Source organism: Adiantum capillus-veneris, chromosome 14, assembly GCF_014529385.1.
Source record: "Adiantum capillus-veneris isolate H3 chromosome 14, ASM1452938v2, whole genome shotgun sequence".
Taxonomy (NCBI): Eukaryota; Viridiplantae; Streptophyta; class Polypodiopsida; order Polypodiales; family Pteridaceae; genus Adiantum; species Adiantum capillus-veneris.
Window position 1 is genome coordinate 139080559 of NC_140944.1, and position 18193 is coordinate 139098751.

Consider the following 18193-nt stretch of genomic DNA (forward strand, 5'->3'; position numbering starts at 1 on the left):
TGGTCCAAGAGACAGTTCATTGTTTGCGAGTAGATGCATCATCACCATCCTTGTGTTTTGGACATTTCCACATTATCGAGGGGAGCCTCTCTCTCAAAAGTCACCATGGAGGACATCATCTAGAAGGAACTTCATCCGAAACCATCTTATGACGTGCATGGAGTTTGGTACCAGTACCTCACCTTAAGTAGGAGGGAATGCCACGTGCACATGGCTCTATGTGCCACATGGACATGCTTCATTGACTTCTAGAGCCAATTTTCTAGCTTTGGAACCCTCTTGCATAAATGGTTTGTACAAGCATTTTGATAGATGTTGTTACACTACGGTGGGCATCTGGCATGACATGCATGTAGTTTTAGGTTAGAGGAATCCAACAAGCCATTCCCTGCGTTGATCGGATTCCCAGGTGGGCAGATGTGCGACAGTTTTCTCGAGAAACTTTCTGAAGTCAGGCTTCTTTTATAAATCTTTGTATGATTTATTTTTTAACTTTGTCTTCCATTTTTGCTCTACCGAGACCTCGAGAGATTTATAAGCCCCAAACCTCACCGATAGGGAGCCAAAGGCCTAGTGTTTTGGCATTGGAGGAAACATTGCCAGATTAGCCTTTGTGTTTTTGCAAGGCAGCAGCCAGCCAGCGTTTTTTGCCTCAGATCAGCCAGCGTTTTGCATCAGCCCTGGGTTTTCTCTCTACAGCTGCATATCAGCCCTGGCACTTTCAGTTTCAGCAGATCAGCCAGCGTTTTCAGACTTAAACCTCATTTCCTCGCCGGAAACAACTCAGATTTGATCTTTCATCTTCCCATTGCGGTCTTGTACTTCGGCAGCCCATTAAGTCTCTCCTCGGTCATTCCGTTGCCGCATCGAGTGCTCCTATTGCTGCCTATCATCGGCATCGCGAGATCCGCGTTTTCAGCCTTGCTTTACGCGATAGATTTGCTGCATTTTGCATGCCAAATCTGCGTTTTTGCAGCCAGTTTTTATCCTTTCATTCCTCTCACATTGGTAGGGTTGGTCTGCTACTGCAAAAACACGGATGCTCCTCGAGCTAGCGCTTCCAAATCTGTCTCAACTGCTAGGAGCTTTGCTTCCTTTATAGGCAAGGTATAGGGCTAATGAATTACTTAAGGTCTAGGTAGGGCAAAACTGGAAGACAAAATTAAAAAAATAAGTCATGAATCTAGAAGACAAAGTTTAAAAAATAAATCATAAATTGATTTAATAAATAAACAAGACTGGCACCCGAGAATCCGATTGACATAGGAATGGCTCGTTGGATTCCTCTAACTTAAAACTATATGCACGTGCACGTCATGCTAGATGTCCACCATAGTGTAATAACATTTGTCAAAACGCTTATACAATCCATTTATGCAAGAGGGTTCCAAAGCTGGAAAATTGGCTCTAGAAGTCGATGAAGCATGTCCACGTGGCACATAGAGCCATGTGTATGTGACATCCCCTCCTGCTTAAGGTGAGGTAATGGTACCAAACTCCATGCATGCCATAAGATAGTCTCGGATGATGTTCCTTCTAGATGATGTCCTCCACAAGGACTTTTGAGAGAGAGGCTCCCGCTCCCTTGGGTGATGTGCAAATGTCCAAAACACAAGGATGGTAATTATGCATCTACTTGCAAACAATGGATTGCCTCTTGGATCAACAATGCCCTTGTTGGTTACTGGCGAATAATAACCTTTGCTGCCCCAACTCAGATGGTGTGAACCATACTGCAAACCAAATGGATGCTCGTCGAGTGAATGGCAGGATATGCAAACACCGATGTCCATGAAGGTTACCGGCCAACCTGTGCTGCCCCTACGTTGGAAGATTGGAGAGAGCAACGCCGAATGGGAGATGGAGATGGATATGCCCTTTAGAATGCGAACCATGACAAGTCGTTTGTATGATGTCTCACGAAACCGCCAAGTAACTCCTTAAAGATAGAGATAGAGGCTCCTCTTGGGGCTTCGATTAGATTTCTGTATGATGGAAGCTCTAGATGAATTTTTGTCTTTGCAATGGATGTGACTGTGAATGTAGGCTCACGATGCCATTGAACTCCCGCGGTGGTTGTCTCGGATTGGAATCCTTTGGCTCCAGATTGATGGTTACTGATTGCTAAGAAGATGTGCTGCCAAAGATGTGTACAGATCAATGACGATGCAATGTTTCTTCTAGAATGATGGAATTCTCCAAGCAGATGGGAGAGAGGATTGTTCAAACAATGCCAAGACTCCAAAGCTAATAGGTTGATATGGATGGTCTCTTCCTTTGTCATCATAGGCCGCTAACAAATCCTGATACTAGCAATCAACATCTTTGTGTTCAAGTGCATGTCTTCAATGATGCGATCTATCATTTCGAAGGATCTATGACTGCAAATATCCATGCTAGGATTTCTTTACGTCGAGGTGATTGAGCGTGTACACGAATTTAACCACCCTCCCTTAGGTGCACCACAACTATAACCCCCGGTATACAGTGTTTGCATTTTCTACGCTTAAGGCACACGGCCCTACGCGCAATGGTAGGTCGTGCAGTTCCATGAGTGAGAGAAGCGTCCTTGGCGAAACGCTACAACACACACTCAAACACTAGAGGAAAAAATAATTCAAAGATTAGCGGATTAGTGCAAAACGCTACAACACACACTCAAATATTAGAGAATTTTTTTTTCCAAAGATTAGCGGATTAGTGAAAAATCTCCAGAGCTCTGATGCCAATGTCAGGTGCAACGGAATTGAAATGGTGAAGATCTAAGTATTACACTTCCACAAATCTTTTACTTCTTTCCTTGCATTAGTGATTGCTTTTAGCTTGATTGATGGTTCGTTTTACTTTTCCCTAAAGAGAGGAAATGAGAGAGAGCGGTAGATATGTGGAGAGAGAAGAAGAAGAAGAAGAAGATAATTTTAATGTCGTAGGAAACTATCCCAAGAGATCTTAAAGATCTATCCGACGAGGAGAGTTGAACTCATTCAAGAGGGAAATGGCATAACCAATCTACCACACTTGGGTGATAGAAAGGTTATACCATTTTCCTCTTCTTATTAGTGCACCCACACACACCCGAGAAGAAGAGAATTTTAACGTCGTAGGAAACTATCCAAGAGACCTTAAAGATCTATCCGATGAGGAGAGTTGAACTCAAGACCTGTTATTTAAGAGGGAAATGGCATAACCAATTTACCACACTTGGGTGATAGAAAGGTTATACCATTTTCCTCTTCTTATTAGCGCGCGCGCGCACACACACACACACCCGAGAAGACGAGAATTTTAACGTCGTAGAAAACTATCCCAAAAGACCTTAAAAATCTATCCGACGAGGAGAGTTGAACTCATTACCTATTATTCAAGAGGGAAATGGCATAACCAATCTACTACACTTGGGTGATAGAAAGGTTATACCATTTTCCTCTTCTTAAGAGAGAGAGAGAGAGAGAGAGAGAGAGAGAGAGAGAGAGAGAGAGAGAGAGAGAGAGAGAGAGAGAGAGAGATGCGATGGGTGCCCAACCAACACTCTCTAGGGCCTCTCACACGGTTGCCGATGTGGTATTTGCTTATGATTGTGTAAATGGAATGTACACGCATGCAATACCTCAAGTGCAGACTCGAATGGTGAATGTCGCCGTGGCAACTCCTCAAGACAGGGCATCTCTGAGGCTGATTTGATGCACCTTTGGATCCTCTTTGACGTGGAACTGCAGATGGCCACCAAGGGGTGGATCTGGGAAAGGAATGAAGGGCTGAATTGCGCTCCTGATGTGAGGAATGAAGGGCTGAAAACATAGATCTCGATGATGCCGACAATGGGCAAAAATGGGAGTACTTCATGCGGCGAGGGAATGGCTGAGGAGAAGCTCGATGGGCTGCTGAAGTACCAAACGCAATGGGAAGGATAGCAAATGCAGATCCGAGCAAGGGAAGGGCTGAAATCTGAAAGCTCTAGGGCTGATCTGCTAAATCTGGAAACACTAGGGCTGAATTGCACAAGCTCCCTTTAAAGGCAAGGTTTAGGGCTTATGAATTACTTATGGTCTAGGTAGAGCAAAACTGGAATACAAAGTTCAAAAAATAAATCATAAAATGATTTATTAAATAGACTTCACTTCGGTGAAGTTTTTGGGTGAAGCTGTCGCACATCTGTTCACCCAGGAATCCAATTGACACGGGGAATGGCTCGGTGGATTCCTAACCTAAAACTATATGTAGGTCATGCCAGATGCCCACCGTAGTGTAATAACATCTGTCAAAACGCTTGTACAATCCATTTATGCAAGAGGGTTCCAAAACGAGAAAATTGTCTCTAGAAGTAAAGCCCTCGTTGCACACAACTTGGATTTTTGCATCAAGTATCCATCCTTGAGAGAATAGCTTGCAATTGTCTCTCCACTTTGGACTCTATCAAAAGGGCAGATGTGCCATTTGTGCAAATCTTCTATTTCTAGCTGAGCTTGTGTAGACGGCGAAGATAGTCTCAACACGCGGGAACTGTCTCTTGGAAGCCGAACAGTGGATCAATCAGTAATTACCACGGCGGTTACCACGGTAACCTCAAGAGGCTATAAATAGGACCCATTATATTGTAATCGGGCTGATCGTACTTTGGGCTGCTTATACTTTTGACTTCTTACTCCTAGTCTCTTGGTTTTAGTCTCCGAAGCTGTTCTTGAGTTACAATCTCTTCACTTGTAATTCTACTCTGTAATCATTACTACAGTAGTCAATTGGGGTTCAGTCTGTTATACCTTGTACTCGTTCTCCATAAACTCTGAATTTGAACCTGAAACACTTTTCCAGTCATTCAGTCTGTTTCTAGTCCCAGTAGAGTATTTCAGTTCAGTTAACTATTCCAGTTCAGTTTCCATATTCCATTCCTATTTCACTGACTGAACTGACGACTTCCAGTAGCTGAAAATTGTAACACTGGAATTAACTATCTAAAGAGATTAGCTCCAATTCCATTTTGGCGATCACGATGGCTAGAGCTGTTTGCTCATTGACCAGAACGCTTCTCCCAGTTTGAATTTTCAGCTGAAGATATGGCACCCAAAACCAGCCATGGTCGTAAACCATCCTACCACGTTGACCCTATCCTTGAGGAGTCAGAAAGAGATTCTGATCCTAAGACTGAACCGGGGACTGAGACTGAGGCTCCGGAGGAGCACAGTCAGGCTGATGAGGCTAAGGACTCTTAGCACTCCAGTCAGTCCAGAAGAAGAAGAAGGGCTGAGAGGGAAGAACGCAAGGCCAAGAGTTCTCGGACCACACATGGGGATGAAGGAGCCAAAGGCAGTAAAGGTAGTCGCCACAGTTCCAATAGAAAAGCAAGGGAGGAGACAGAAACTGAGAGTGAAGAAGAAATTGATTGGGATGCAGACACAGACCATTACAAGAAATCTTCAAGAAGGAGTCAGGTTCCTAAGGTGAGAAGAGGCAGAAACGATGCTGATCGACATGATTACCTCTTCATTGAAAATTTCTTTTCCAGTGTTCAAAGGTGGGAAGAAAGATGACCAGTAACCATATGCTGAGTTGAAAAATATTGATGAAGATGACTGGGGGGAATACTTTCCTCAAACATTAAAGGAGGCAGCAAGGAAATGGTACCACCATTACCCAGCTTGCAAACTCAGATCATATAACAAACTACTCAAAGCTTTCCGACTGGAATATTCAGATAACAGAAGAAATGAGGATATCCTCTATGAACTGGATACGATAAAGCAAAAGAAATTATCAGCCAGAAGTTATGTTGAGAAAATCAAGGAGCTGACTAGGCAGTTGCAGGAACCACCATCAGAAAAATGGTTGTGGGCATGGTTTTTAAATGGTTTCTGCAGACAGTAAGAAGCTTAGGGAACAAGAGGTACCTGCACCAACAAAGAAATTTAATGATCTGGTGCAGCGAGCCCTGAAGCTGGAACAGCAGGCTAAGAAAGAAAGGAGTCATAAGGAGAGGAGGTCCAATGGTAGCAGTACTTCTACTAAGAATTTTGATTCGGTAAGACCTCTAGTAGTTCTGAAAGTAGCTCGGATGAGAAGAGCAAAGACAAGGCTAAGAAGGGGTCTTGGTCTAGAAAGATTGATGAGATGGCCCAACAGATTGTTGAAATCAGCCAGACTAGACAACCAATAAGAAGAGTGGAAACCTGGTGTTAAAAGTGTAAATCCAAAGATCATGTTTCCAATGAATGTCCACAGTGTACTTACTGCAAAGCTTACGGCCATCTATGGAACAACTGTGGCATTCGCATTCATCATTTCAAGAAGGGGAAAGATATGTCTGTGGTTGCATTTACCAATGCTGAACCAGTAAGAGTGGAGACTACTAGTGTATCCCAAGAAGAGAAATCAGGTATCAGAGGTACTGGTACGGGGTGCGGCAGATACCAAGGGGGTACTGGCCGGGGCCGGGGTCGTGGTAATTTCCAGAGTCGAAGTGTGATTGCTATACTTGTGGTAAGTATGGGCATTTCGCGGCTCAGTGTCCAGAAACACCTGTTACTGCGGCTACTGAGGTGAAGGCCCCAGAACCAGTTCCTGTACGAGCAATTACAAGCAGGCAAAGAGGTTCCTCAACACCTCAGAAGAATCAGACGATGGATTTTTTTTCAGAAATTTTGGAGTCTTATCAAAATTCAAGAAAGGAGGGAAGTTTGTAGACGGCGGAGACAGTCTTAACAGGCGGGAACTGTCTCATGGAAGCCGAATAGTGGATCGGTCAGTAATAACCACGGCGGTTACCACGGTAACCTCAAGAGGCTATAAATAGGACCCATTACATTGTAATCGGGCTGATTGTACTCTGGGCTGCTTGTACTTCTAGTCTCTTGGTTTTAGTTTTCGAAGCTGTTCTTGAGTTACAATCTCTTCACTTGTAATTCTACTTTGTAATCATTACTACAGTAGTCAATTGTGCTTCAGTCTGTTATACCTTGTACTCGTTCTTCATAGACTCTGAATCTGAACCTGAAACACTTTTCCAGTCATTCAGTCTGTTTCTAGTCCCAATAGAGTATTTCAGTTCAGTTAACTATTCCAATTCAGTTTCCATATTCCATTCCAATTTCACTGACTGAACTGACGACTTCCAGTAGCTGTAAATTCTAACACTGGAATCAGCTATCTACAGAGATCAGCTCCAATTCCAGCTTGTAATGGGCTGTTTTGGACAAGTGGGCACTGCTAGGCAGTCACTTGATTGCAAGTATGTGTGTGTGGTCGCCTTAGCTGAAAATGGACATTTGTAGGTGCCACCTACCATGCATGCCTTGTCCAAGTGTCCACTTGCTTTGCATGTGCCATACATTGGCCCAAGGTTGCATTTCAAACTTGTAATTATCATTCTTCCCATACCGTATGATAAATAGGAGTACTTGTACTTAACGTACAAGTTCTTACTTATATGCGCTCACCACTACACATACATGCGTGTATGTTAGGTTGTGGACATATGCATGTATATATTGATGCTCCTCAAGCTCCTGCAACATGTTGCTCAAGCTATCCCTGCAAAAATTCAGTCGACATGTTATGCGCATACGACAATTGCAGATGATCAATGGCCAAATTGGTGACATTCCCTCCCTTTAAAAGAAGAGTAAGTGTCGCCCATTACACATGTAGATGACATTAAAGTTTAGCAATCGTCACAATCACATATGCAAATCAGCCATTTATGCAAGATGACCTACACATCCCATAAAACATTTAGTAACATAGAACCATAAAAAATGGCACGTCGATCCAACATTTCACTTTGGACTTTGCATTATGATCCAACTCTTCACATTGAATTTCACCTCATAGTCCAACATTTCACATTAGACATTGATCAAAGGTTCAAGACTAATCATTGGACCCTTGTTTTGACATTTCACATCCAATGTATGCGGGTGAACCAATGAACGAGCACTTAGAGAGAATGTTGCAGTCATTCATCTCACCAAACTCATTCCGGTAAACATGTCTATCATGACAAAACATTGAAAGATTTTGAATCACAAAGTAGTCTGTAGGGAGAATACTGTCAGTATTAGCTTAGTATTTGAAATGTACCATAAAAGAAAATACATATCCATGACTACTTTCATCACAATCGGTTAACCTGTAGACAAGGGAGTGGAGTGACTCCCCTCTATGCAACAAGGTCTGAATCATGGTCAACAGCTAAATCTGCCCGGACTCTTGGAATGGTAGCCGTCAATCCAAAAGCTTCAAGGTAAAGATCCATTAATGAGGATAATCTTCCAAATCATCCTTCTCCAACCACTTGGCATCCAAAGAAGGATAATTCTCGAACTTGACCAAGTACCTTCTGTGGATCTTACCTTTTACTCCCTTATGTGCAATGACTTTTTCTGGCTGAACGATTTCTTCCTTTTGTTCAACTTACTGGTTGTTGATTATCAATCATTTCCTCTGGTACCTTCCCTTGAACAGGGCAAAAGAGGCTTACATGGAAAGCGTTGTGGATTCTCCAAAGAGAAGGCAGTTGCAAACGGAAAGAGACGTTAGTGATCTTTTTAGAAATCTGAAAAGGTTCATATAACTCCATGCTGGAGATCCGGTAATTCCAAAATAGGTCCAATCGTAAGCTTCTCCTTGAGGTGTTTAATACAAGTAACCTCCTTCTGTCCCCACGTGAAAGGAACTCCTCTGCGCGTAAGAGCATGTAACAGAGTTGCAATTTCAGCAAATGACTTAATAAAGCGTCGATAGTAGGAGCACAAACCCAAGAAACTACACACGTCATGCACATGTTGAAGAGGTGGCAAGTCGTGGATGGCTGCCACCTTTGTTGGATCCATGCAAACATCTTCAAAAGGGATTATGTGACCAAGAAAATGAATCTCTTGCATGAAGAACTCACCTTTCTTAGCATTAATTACCAGCCAATGGTCCTTCAAGGCTGAAAACACCTGAGCCAAGTATTCTCTATGCTCACTTTTTGATTTAGAGAAAGCAATTATATGATCGAAAAAGGTTCCCACGAACTTCGTGTGTGGTCGGAGTATGCGGTCCATCATTCGGTTGAAGGTAGCCGGAGCATTAGTAAGGTCAAATGGCATCATTGAAAACTCATATAATCCAAAAGTCGTTCCAAAAGTGGTTTTGTGTACATCTGCAGGTGCTATCCTTATCTGATGATAGCATTGCCACTCTTCAAATCAATCCTGCTAAAACAAGAAGATCCTATTAACCTGTCAAAAATATTGTTAATCTTGGAATAGGAAATCGATTTTAATTGTAATCTTGTTAAGTGTCTTGTAATTAATGCACATTATCCACGATCCATCCTTCTTTTGCACAAGAAGAATTGGGGAACAGAAAGGGGAAGAACTAGGTTGGATCAAACCTTTCTCCAAAAGCTCATAAACCTAGTTCATGATCTTCTTGTGTTGTGTGGTGCTCACCCTGTAACCTTTGAATATTAAAACTAAAGCATTTAAGAGGTATGTACATGAGGAGATCTAAAAGAAGAGAACAAGCTCCGGAAAACCCTTATCAGCTTTTTCCCAGGCATGATGAATTTCAGCAAATCCCTCATGCGTAGCATTAAATACAATGTGAGCATCTGCTTTTTTTGGTCAGTGAAATTGTTGTTCGACATGCCTACGCTTAGATTTCAGACTGGTGCAACGATCCTAGTGTCCAAATCTTGGTTGTACACTACTTGATTGGAAGTGAAAGATGAAGTGGTAGAACTTGAAAAGCCTGTACGTTTGGAAGCAGATACGTAGCGGAATGAATGTTGTATTTTCTCAAGATTAGTGATCTTTATTGCTCAAGGTTCCTTTTAGTTTTTAGGGAAAGAGAGAGCTTTCCGTCTTATGGAGAGTGCTATGATCACGAACAAAGTGAGGGGATTGTGCGTGCAAGTGAATGAGACTGAGAGAAGGAGAGAGAAGAGATACGACACCCGAGAGTTTGTAAAACCCTCCTCCGAAGGCCCCACTCTCGTCGGCGAGAGTGGTCTACTTTGATTGCACAAAGGTGTACAATGCGTATGCAATGGGACTATGCCGATGACGACAGCGACTTGGGCTGAAATCTGGGATCTACTTTATGCTGAATTTCTTGGACTGTTTCGGGGCTGGAATTCTCTGTTTATGGCTGTCTTTAAGGGCTAGGCCGGGGATCCTGCTACTGTGTCATGGTTGAAAACCTGTGGTCTGAAGTGGCTTAGGGCTGAAAACACAAAACACTGGCTGAATCTGGCTTTCACAAAAAACGCTAGGCTGATTTGTATCTGCAAACACAAAACGTTGATGGATCTGGTGCATGTGAGGCTGATCCGACTCTGCAAAGCAAAAACGTTGGAATCTGCAAAGAGGCTGGCGTTTTTGTGAAGAAAACGCTGGGCTGGTTGTGTGGCGTTTTTGCAAGCAAAAACGCTGGGCTTTCTACTGCTAGCACGGGGAGGAACTGCAATGCTGGGGGATCTAGGTGATGACGGCGATATCTGCAAATGAGGGAGACGCCAATGGTGGGGATCTGGCCCGGCGAGGATGAACTCCAAAACGTTGGGTGTGCTGGGGGATACTGCTGAGAAGTTGCCTGTTGAGCGGGAAGCTCCTGCTTCCTCTTCTGCCAGAAAGTGCTAACTTGGGCTTGCTTATATATTAACTTAGCAAAATTGCCCTACCTACTTTTGTTGGAAAGGCACTTAAAAATAATAAGTGAAAATAACCAATAAATAGGAAAATAGGCTAAATGCACTGGAAAGTTCCCGTAACTGATGCTAATGGATTCTGATGGGAATTCCGATGATCATGCTGTGTGCAACCGGAGGATATGCATCTATGCTAAGTGACTGGGCATGCACGGTCTACGAATAGACTCACAAAAGTGCTGGATCACTGCTAATCTAAACTTGACTTGACTGACGGGAACCCTGCTATGGTGTAGCTTGTCCACGGACACATAGGGTTGGGATGTGTCACGTGACTTCCCCTCCTTTTCAAAGTGAGGTATTGATACCGAACTGTATGGCGTCGAGAGAGATCGCCAACAGCATCCGGAACCCTGGAAGGGACTCTTCGCCGGCCCACTCTGCTGTGTGGGTCGAGCGGTACTTGAACTTCATAAAGGTCTGGAACGCTTGCTTCTTTGGGCCGCGCCGAAAGCGACTCAAAGTCTTCTGTGGCTCCTTTGATGCCTTCAACTTCGTCTAGAGACCTGCTTCTTTCGTCTTCAAGAATCTCCATGGCTGAAAATTCCTGAAACCATCTCCAACACAAAACCATGAACATACCCATTCCATGTAAAGTGAAGGAAAAAAATCTTTTCTTCTCTAAAGACTGTGTATGCAATGTAGATGAACATAGAGACGGAGTGACAACCCGTTCATCAAACATATGCAAACAATACGATCGAATCATTTCTGTTTGATCAAAATCAATCAACTGTGGCAAATCACAATGGAAATGCCCATGCTTGGTGCTCATACTATCATGTGTTCTTTCGGAAACTGTGTCATGCCAAGGAAGAGACATGGAATGCGACTTCCTTACATACAAACTTTTCAACTTTTCACAAAAAATTTGCATACATTCGTGCTCATCCATGAGAGAATCGTGCTCAACATACAATATGTCATGCCTAGTAAAAGGGATCACATAACGATGCTGACTAAAATACAGGAAACCTTCACGAATGAAACACTCGAACAATGCGTGCGTACCAATCATGCGAACACATAATACTTCTTGTGATGGTTCTTTGGACCAAGGCTCGAGAGCCAAGATCGCTTCGTTCTGAATGATCGAATCGTCCTGTGGGGGTTCTTTGGACCTCGACTCGAAAGCCAAGATCGGATCTTCGTGATTGATCGAATCTACAACGAGGTTAGCTTCGCTAGGCAAAGCATCCACTAACACATCATCCTTGTGAACAATCACGTCATCTTCATGCAATTCATCATGTTTGTCTTTTCCATCCAAATCATCATGCAAATCATTATCCATCAAATCATCATGCTTCTCATAATCATGCAAATCCTGTGTGTCATGCTGTGGAGAAAAAGAGACTAAGATAATCTCCTTATCCCGAATCCTTTCAATCTTGTCCTGCATATTAGCAATGAAAGATGGAGAATGAGCAATGTCCTCTCCATGAATGACAATAGGAGAATCACTTTTGGCATTGAGAGTTATAGTGTTAGTCAGAAAATCCATGAGAGCGTCATTATCACGAAACCATCGAATGCCCAAAATCATATCACATCCTGAGAGAGGAGAAACAACAGATCTTCTAGTGAAGACAATCTGTTTAATTGCAAATAACACATCAAGGCATTCCTCGGTGATGAGAGCGTCCATACCAGGACGAAAGCCAGAGACCTCGATAGGAGATCTCAGACTAACTTCGAGGCGGGCTCTCTCAACAAGAGAGGAACTGATCACATCATGCATACTACCTGGGTCAAACACTATGACAAAACGGTGCCCCGACGTACGATCGTAACATTTAATGAGAGAATCATCAATGGGAGGGTCCTGAGAAACTGTGGGCACAATGGTGTTATCATTCATTGCATTGACAGATGTAGTGGGTGCTGTGGGTTCTTTAGATTCATTCGATTCAAGCTTAGGACATGTTCTTTTTATGTGACAATGAAAACAACGACCTTCTTTAGAATAAGTGCTTTGTTCTTCCGACGTGATGTAACCTCCTACAATTCCTTGTGCTACCTTTTCATATGGAGTAAGCTTAGGTTTAGCAGTTGTGTTAGCCTTACCCTTAGATTCATTGGAAGAATTCTTTGATGAGATACTGTTGGTAGATTGGTTAGAAGAGTTATCATTCTTACTATTCTTACCATTCTTACCGTTCTGAGGAGTCTGCGAGGTACTTGTGGAAGTCTTGTTCTCCCTAGGCTTTCCCTTGTTGTGCTTCATCTCCTGTGCGAGAGCAATCGCTACCGCCTTGTTGAGATCGATTGGATCGAATACCTCGACATCGTACTTGATATACTCGTCCAATCCAAAGAGAAAAGCCTCTTTTCGCTCTTCATCCGACATGCGTAGTTGGGTACCTAGCTGCAAAACACGATTAGAAAAAGACATAACCGGCATACCATTTTGCTTGAGAGCGCGCCAATCGTCCTTCAATCGTGCAAGGTACTGAGGTGGCATAAACCGCGCCTTGAGCTTGTCTTGGAAATTAGCCCAACTAAAAGAGAGGGGCGTGAAATCGTCGGCTGTCTCTAGGTGCCCGGCTAGCTGTGCCTCTTGCCATGCGTGGTACCAATTAATGGCATCACCGGCAAGGTACATAGCTGCCGTCAAAACTTTGCTATTGCTTGTCTTCTTAGTTGTCGCAAAATAAGCATTAAATTGATGCAACCAAGAATGAATAAGAGTAGCATCCATCTTACCATCATACTTACTGAAAATCAACTTTTCTGTAACTGGATGGTTGGAATCCGCATCGTGGCTTGCGTCGCTTGACGAACTCCCACGATCTTGGGTGGTTCGGTCTTCGAGGCTAGGACTTTGGCAATAAATTCTTGATTGCGAAGCTCCCTTTGAGCTTCACGCACGGCGTCCCTTTCTGCTTTGCGTTCTTTTCGTTCACCGCGCTCGTGCTCGAGAGCAAGTCGATTTTCTTCTTGTTGTGCGGCCAGTCTTGCGTTTCTTTCGTCGCGCTCGCGTTCTAAAGCAAGGCGCTTGTCTTCCTGTTTATCCATCATGGCCATCATCTGCTTCATCATTGCCTCCATAGGGTCTGGCGTAGATGGCGAAGGTGGAGAGTTGAAGAAATCATCTCCGGGTCGGGAGGAGTCTCCGTCACCTCTCTCATGCTCATCACCTGTATGCGAAGTATCCATTCCGCTTCGGGTGACGACCATGCACTATAATCTTGGGTTCTTAAGCTCGCGAGGAACTTGGGTTCTTGAGGGTCTTGAGGTTCTTGAGGTCCTTGATTCGTGAGAATCTTGGGTTCTTGAGGTTCTTGAGTCTTGAGGGTCTTGGGTTCTTGAGGTTTTCTTTCGCTTGCAAATCTCGTTGAGAAGGATCTTCTCTTCACCCGAGTTCTACTCTTTTCTGCGGGCGCACCCCTTGGCGGCCTTGCGCTCACACCAAGGTTGCTTTTTCCCACCTCACGTTGATTGGCCGGCCGCTAAGTGCACGGTCCGCTCTCAATGAGTGAAAAGAGACACAAGGGGAGGCTGGACAAGCCCTTCTTTCTTGGGATTCCTGTCACTCTTCAACAAAACACGATTAGGAATCGCCACGCCCAAGTAAACTTGATGTCATGCGATCGCAACAAGCAAAAAAAAATTCTTGTGGTTCTTTCCTTGAGTAATGCAGAACACTTCCAAAGCTGATACCAATGTAAGGTGCAGCGGAATGAATGTTGTATTTTCTCAAGATTAGTGATCTTTATTGCTCAAGGTTCCTTTTAGTTCTTAGGGAAAGAGAGCTTTCCATCTTATGGAGAGTGCTATGATCACGAACAAAGTGAGGGGATTGTGTGTGCAAGTGAATGAGACTGAGAGAAGGAGAGAGAAGAGATTCGACACCTGAGAGTTTGTAAAACCCTCCTCCGAAGGCCCCACTCTTGTCGGCGAGAGTGGTCTACTTTGATTGCACAAAGGTGTACAATGCGTATGCAATGGACTGATGCAATGGGACTATGCCGATGACGACGGCGACTTGGGCTGAAATCTGGGATCTACTTAATGCTGAATTTCTTGGACTGTTTCGGGGTTGGAATTCTCTGTTTATGGCTGTCTTTAAGGGCTGAAAATGGGGGCTAGGCCGGGGATCCTGCTACTGTGTCATGGCTGAAAACCTGTGGTCTGAAGTGGCTTAGGGCTGAAAACACAAAATGCTGGCTGAATCTGGCTTTCACCAAAACGATAGGCTGATTTGTATCTGCAAACACAAAACGCTGATGGATCTGGTGCATGCGAGGCTGATCCGACTCTGCAAAGCAAAAACGCTGGAATCTGCAAAGTGGCTGGCGTTTTTGTGAAGAAAACGCTGGGCTGTGGCGTTTTTGCAAGCAAAAACGCTAGGCTTTCTACTGCTAGCACAGGGAGGAACTGCAATGCTAGGGGATCTAGGTGATGACGGCGATATCTGCAAATGAGGGAAACGCCAATGGTGGGGATCTGGCCCGGCGAGGATGAACTCCAAAACACTGGGTGTGCTGGGGGTACTGCTGAGAAGTTGCTTGTTGAGCGGGAAGCTCCTGCTGCCTCTTCTGTCAGAAAGTTCTAACTTGGGTTTGCTTATATATTAACTTAGCAAAATTGCCCTACCTACTTTTGTTGGAAAGTCACTTAAAAATAATAAGTGAAAATAACCAATAAATAGGAAAATAGGCTAAATGCATTGGAAAATTCCCTTAATTGATGCTAATGGATTCTGATGGGAATTCCGATGATCATGCTGTGTGCAACCGGAGGATATGCATCTATGCTAAGTGACTGGGCATGCGCGGTCTACGAATAGACTCACAAAAGTGCCAGATCACTGCTAATCTAAACTTGACTTGACTGACGGGAACCCTGCTATGGTGTAGCTTGTCCACGGACACATAGGGTTGGGATGTGTCACGTGACATCTTGCATCAATTCACACGCGCACACGTGCCCGCAGACATAGTGAGCAGGTGGGAAGGAAAGAGGGTGGAAAACTGGTTGTTTCTGTTGGAAGCACACTAAGCTGTAATAGGGTGTTTTTGTGATCTCGGAAGAGGCTTCTGTTTCTCTTATGTTGATGCATTTAACATATTAACATTTTTTTCTAATATCAGATTGGACTAGTTCTAGACTCGGGCATGGAAAGAGATTTGCAACTTCGGCATCTGCAAGTAATTGATGCAGCTCGTGCATCACTCGGCTTATCGATAGTGGACCATATTGTCACCGATGAGCCGCTAGGGGTGTGTTTTATTGATGTGCAAAGCTTATTTCATCATGGGTGGCACTACAGTGGATGAATGTTTAATGATTTGCTTTATACATGAACTTGCAGGTTGAAAAATGGATAGATGGGGCAACGGGACAGTCAACGGGCCGTTTGCTTCATCCGGATTCATTGAAGAGAGCTGTGGACTCCATGCTGAATGAGACAGATGTTAATGCAATAGCAGTGGTTGCCCGTTTTCCAGATGATAGCATAGAAGACATTAATGATTATCGTCAAGGCCAGGTAAGAGAATCCTTGCATTCTCTTGATTTTCAATTTTCAGAGCATTTGTAAACTTACTCATGTTAACATGTAAAGCAGGGAGTTGATGCCTTAGCAGGTGTTGAGGCAGTTATAAGTCATATGGTTGTTGAATCATTTCGAATTCCATGTGCACATGCGCCTGCTCTTTCTCCACTCCCTCTAGATCCTACCGTCTCTCCCCGCTCAGCCGCTGAGGAGGTATTTGGATAAGGCATTGCTAATACCAGTAATTACTTTTTTGGCCCTCATGTGGCGATTTTGCTGATTTAGCTTGGTTTTGCCTTGTGATACCTACAGATTGGGTACACATTCCTGCCCTCTGTACTTGCTGGTCTAAGCAGGGCTCCTCAATACATAATCAGAAAGGAGGACTCGGTCCAGTACTCGCATCCCAGTTCCCTTTGGGCCCATGATGTTGATAGTGTTGTGGTTCCTATTAGTGCATGTGGAGGTGTTGGCACGGTTGCTTTCAGTCAGAGGAAGCATACGGTGGGTGGAGTGAATTAATTAAAAACACAGGTACTTTTCTAGTGACCAACTTGACATTATATTCTGAAAATTATACAGCCTTTGGTCATTGCTGTGGAGGAAAATGAGACAGTTTTGGACGATACGCCTGAAAAGCTTCAAATTAGTGCGGTATGATTTTCTGATGTTCAACTCAGTTGTAAGGCATTATGTCTCCACAATTTTGGAAAAATAAAAATTCTCTCAAAACCTCTAAATGCATAAATGAAGGGTGAGTCTAGGAAGTGAAAAGCCTTGTGAAAGTGGAAAGGCAAAGACTTTGCATGTGGAGTGTGTATTCAATATGTGTGTCATGTTACATTTCAAAGACTTTGCATGTCTATATAAAGAAGCGGTGGAGTGTGTATTCTATATGTGTGTCATGTTACATTTGCAATCTTCTTTTTCTTTATCTTTCCCTCAGTGATTTCTTCTCCTTAAGGTTTCCTTGCACTATGTATGTACTGAGTTTATTCTTTTGGAAGCCATTAGGAGATGTTTGTATCTTGTACTCCATTAGTAGTGTAATGGGGTAGCTACCTCCACTAGTCCTCTATTCTCAATACATGGCATCTGCAAGTCGTGCATATTAAATGGCTCACTGTGGATTTGTTGGCTCTTGCCGCCATTGAAAACCCGCCATGCGCAAAACCTTTCCTAGCTGCATGTAATGTTGGTACATAAAGTGACTGGCTTATCTCTGTGTGTGGTGCTCCCTTGTCCCCTCTGTTATTTGGCAAGCTCTTTTTATTGTGTTGTGTAATCGTTGAGAGCGTCATGTGGGTAAGATAATTGGTGGACTTCCCCATGAATGATATGGCTACATGCTTGCCAAGGCATTGCAACCTTGAGAGAGAGAGAGAGAGAGAGAGAGTGTTTTTCCTTACAGGTTCGAGCTGCAAACTATTGGGAGGCTTTGGGGATCATGGCTGCACATAAGGCAGGAGTTGATCCTCAATCATTACGGAGGTTTGGAGTGAGACATATTGGACATTGTAACAATTTGAGTGGATTGCAAAGTGATGGAACCAAAATTTCTGTATAGTTTCATTGTGCACTATTTGATAGGAAAAGGGTCCTTTTCTTGAAGTCCAGCTTTACAAATTTTCTTGTGTTGGGGCAATGACTCCTATGAATCAGATAAAAAATAGAATGGATTACTATAACCTCGGAGAGAACTTGGAATGAAAGGCTGATTCAAAAGTCTTCTTTTCACTTATATAAGAATCCTGCATACTCACCTTTCTCTTCAACTCATTTAGTCTTTGGCATGCTGGTGAGTTCTCTCGAGACAGAATGGTGCAGCCATTCTTCTCATAGAAGTCCATTGGTAGAATATAGTAAGTCTCAGTACCCTATGACTATGCTAAAAGGACATAACCATAAGACTTCCATCCACAATCCTGTTGATTTGTTTTAGTGGCTCTCCTAGCATTGTACCCAACTCAACAACTGAATACTTGAGTTGAGCTCTACTAAGAGAA

The 18193-nt window shown here is 43.5% G+C and overlaps 1 protein-coding gene across 1 annotated transcript in view; it reads left to right on the forward strand.

The window, feature by feature from the left end:
- The window catches only part of LOC147443229 (uncharacterized), a 57602-nt gene extending 39804 nt beyond the window's left edge, over positions 1–17798 (forward strand). Inside the window, exons 5-10 of the mRNA XM_086529138.1 lie at positions 15784–15912; positions 16005–16181; positions 16260–16400; positions 16500–16691; positions 16770–16841; positions 17599–17798. Of these exons, the coding sequence (XP_086385264.1) occupies positions 15784–15912; positions 16005–16181; positions 16260–16400; positions 16500–16691; positions 16770–16841; positions 17599–17754 (867 nt within the window). The 3' untranslated portion in view covers positions 17755–17798. The remainder of the gene's footprint in view (positions 1–15783; positions 15913–16004; positions 16182–16259; positions 16401–16499; positions 16692–16769; positions 16842–17598) is intronic.
- Positions 17799–18193: the final 395 nt, after the last annotated feature.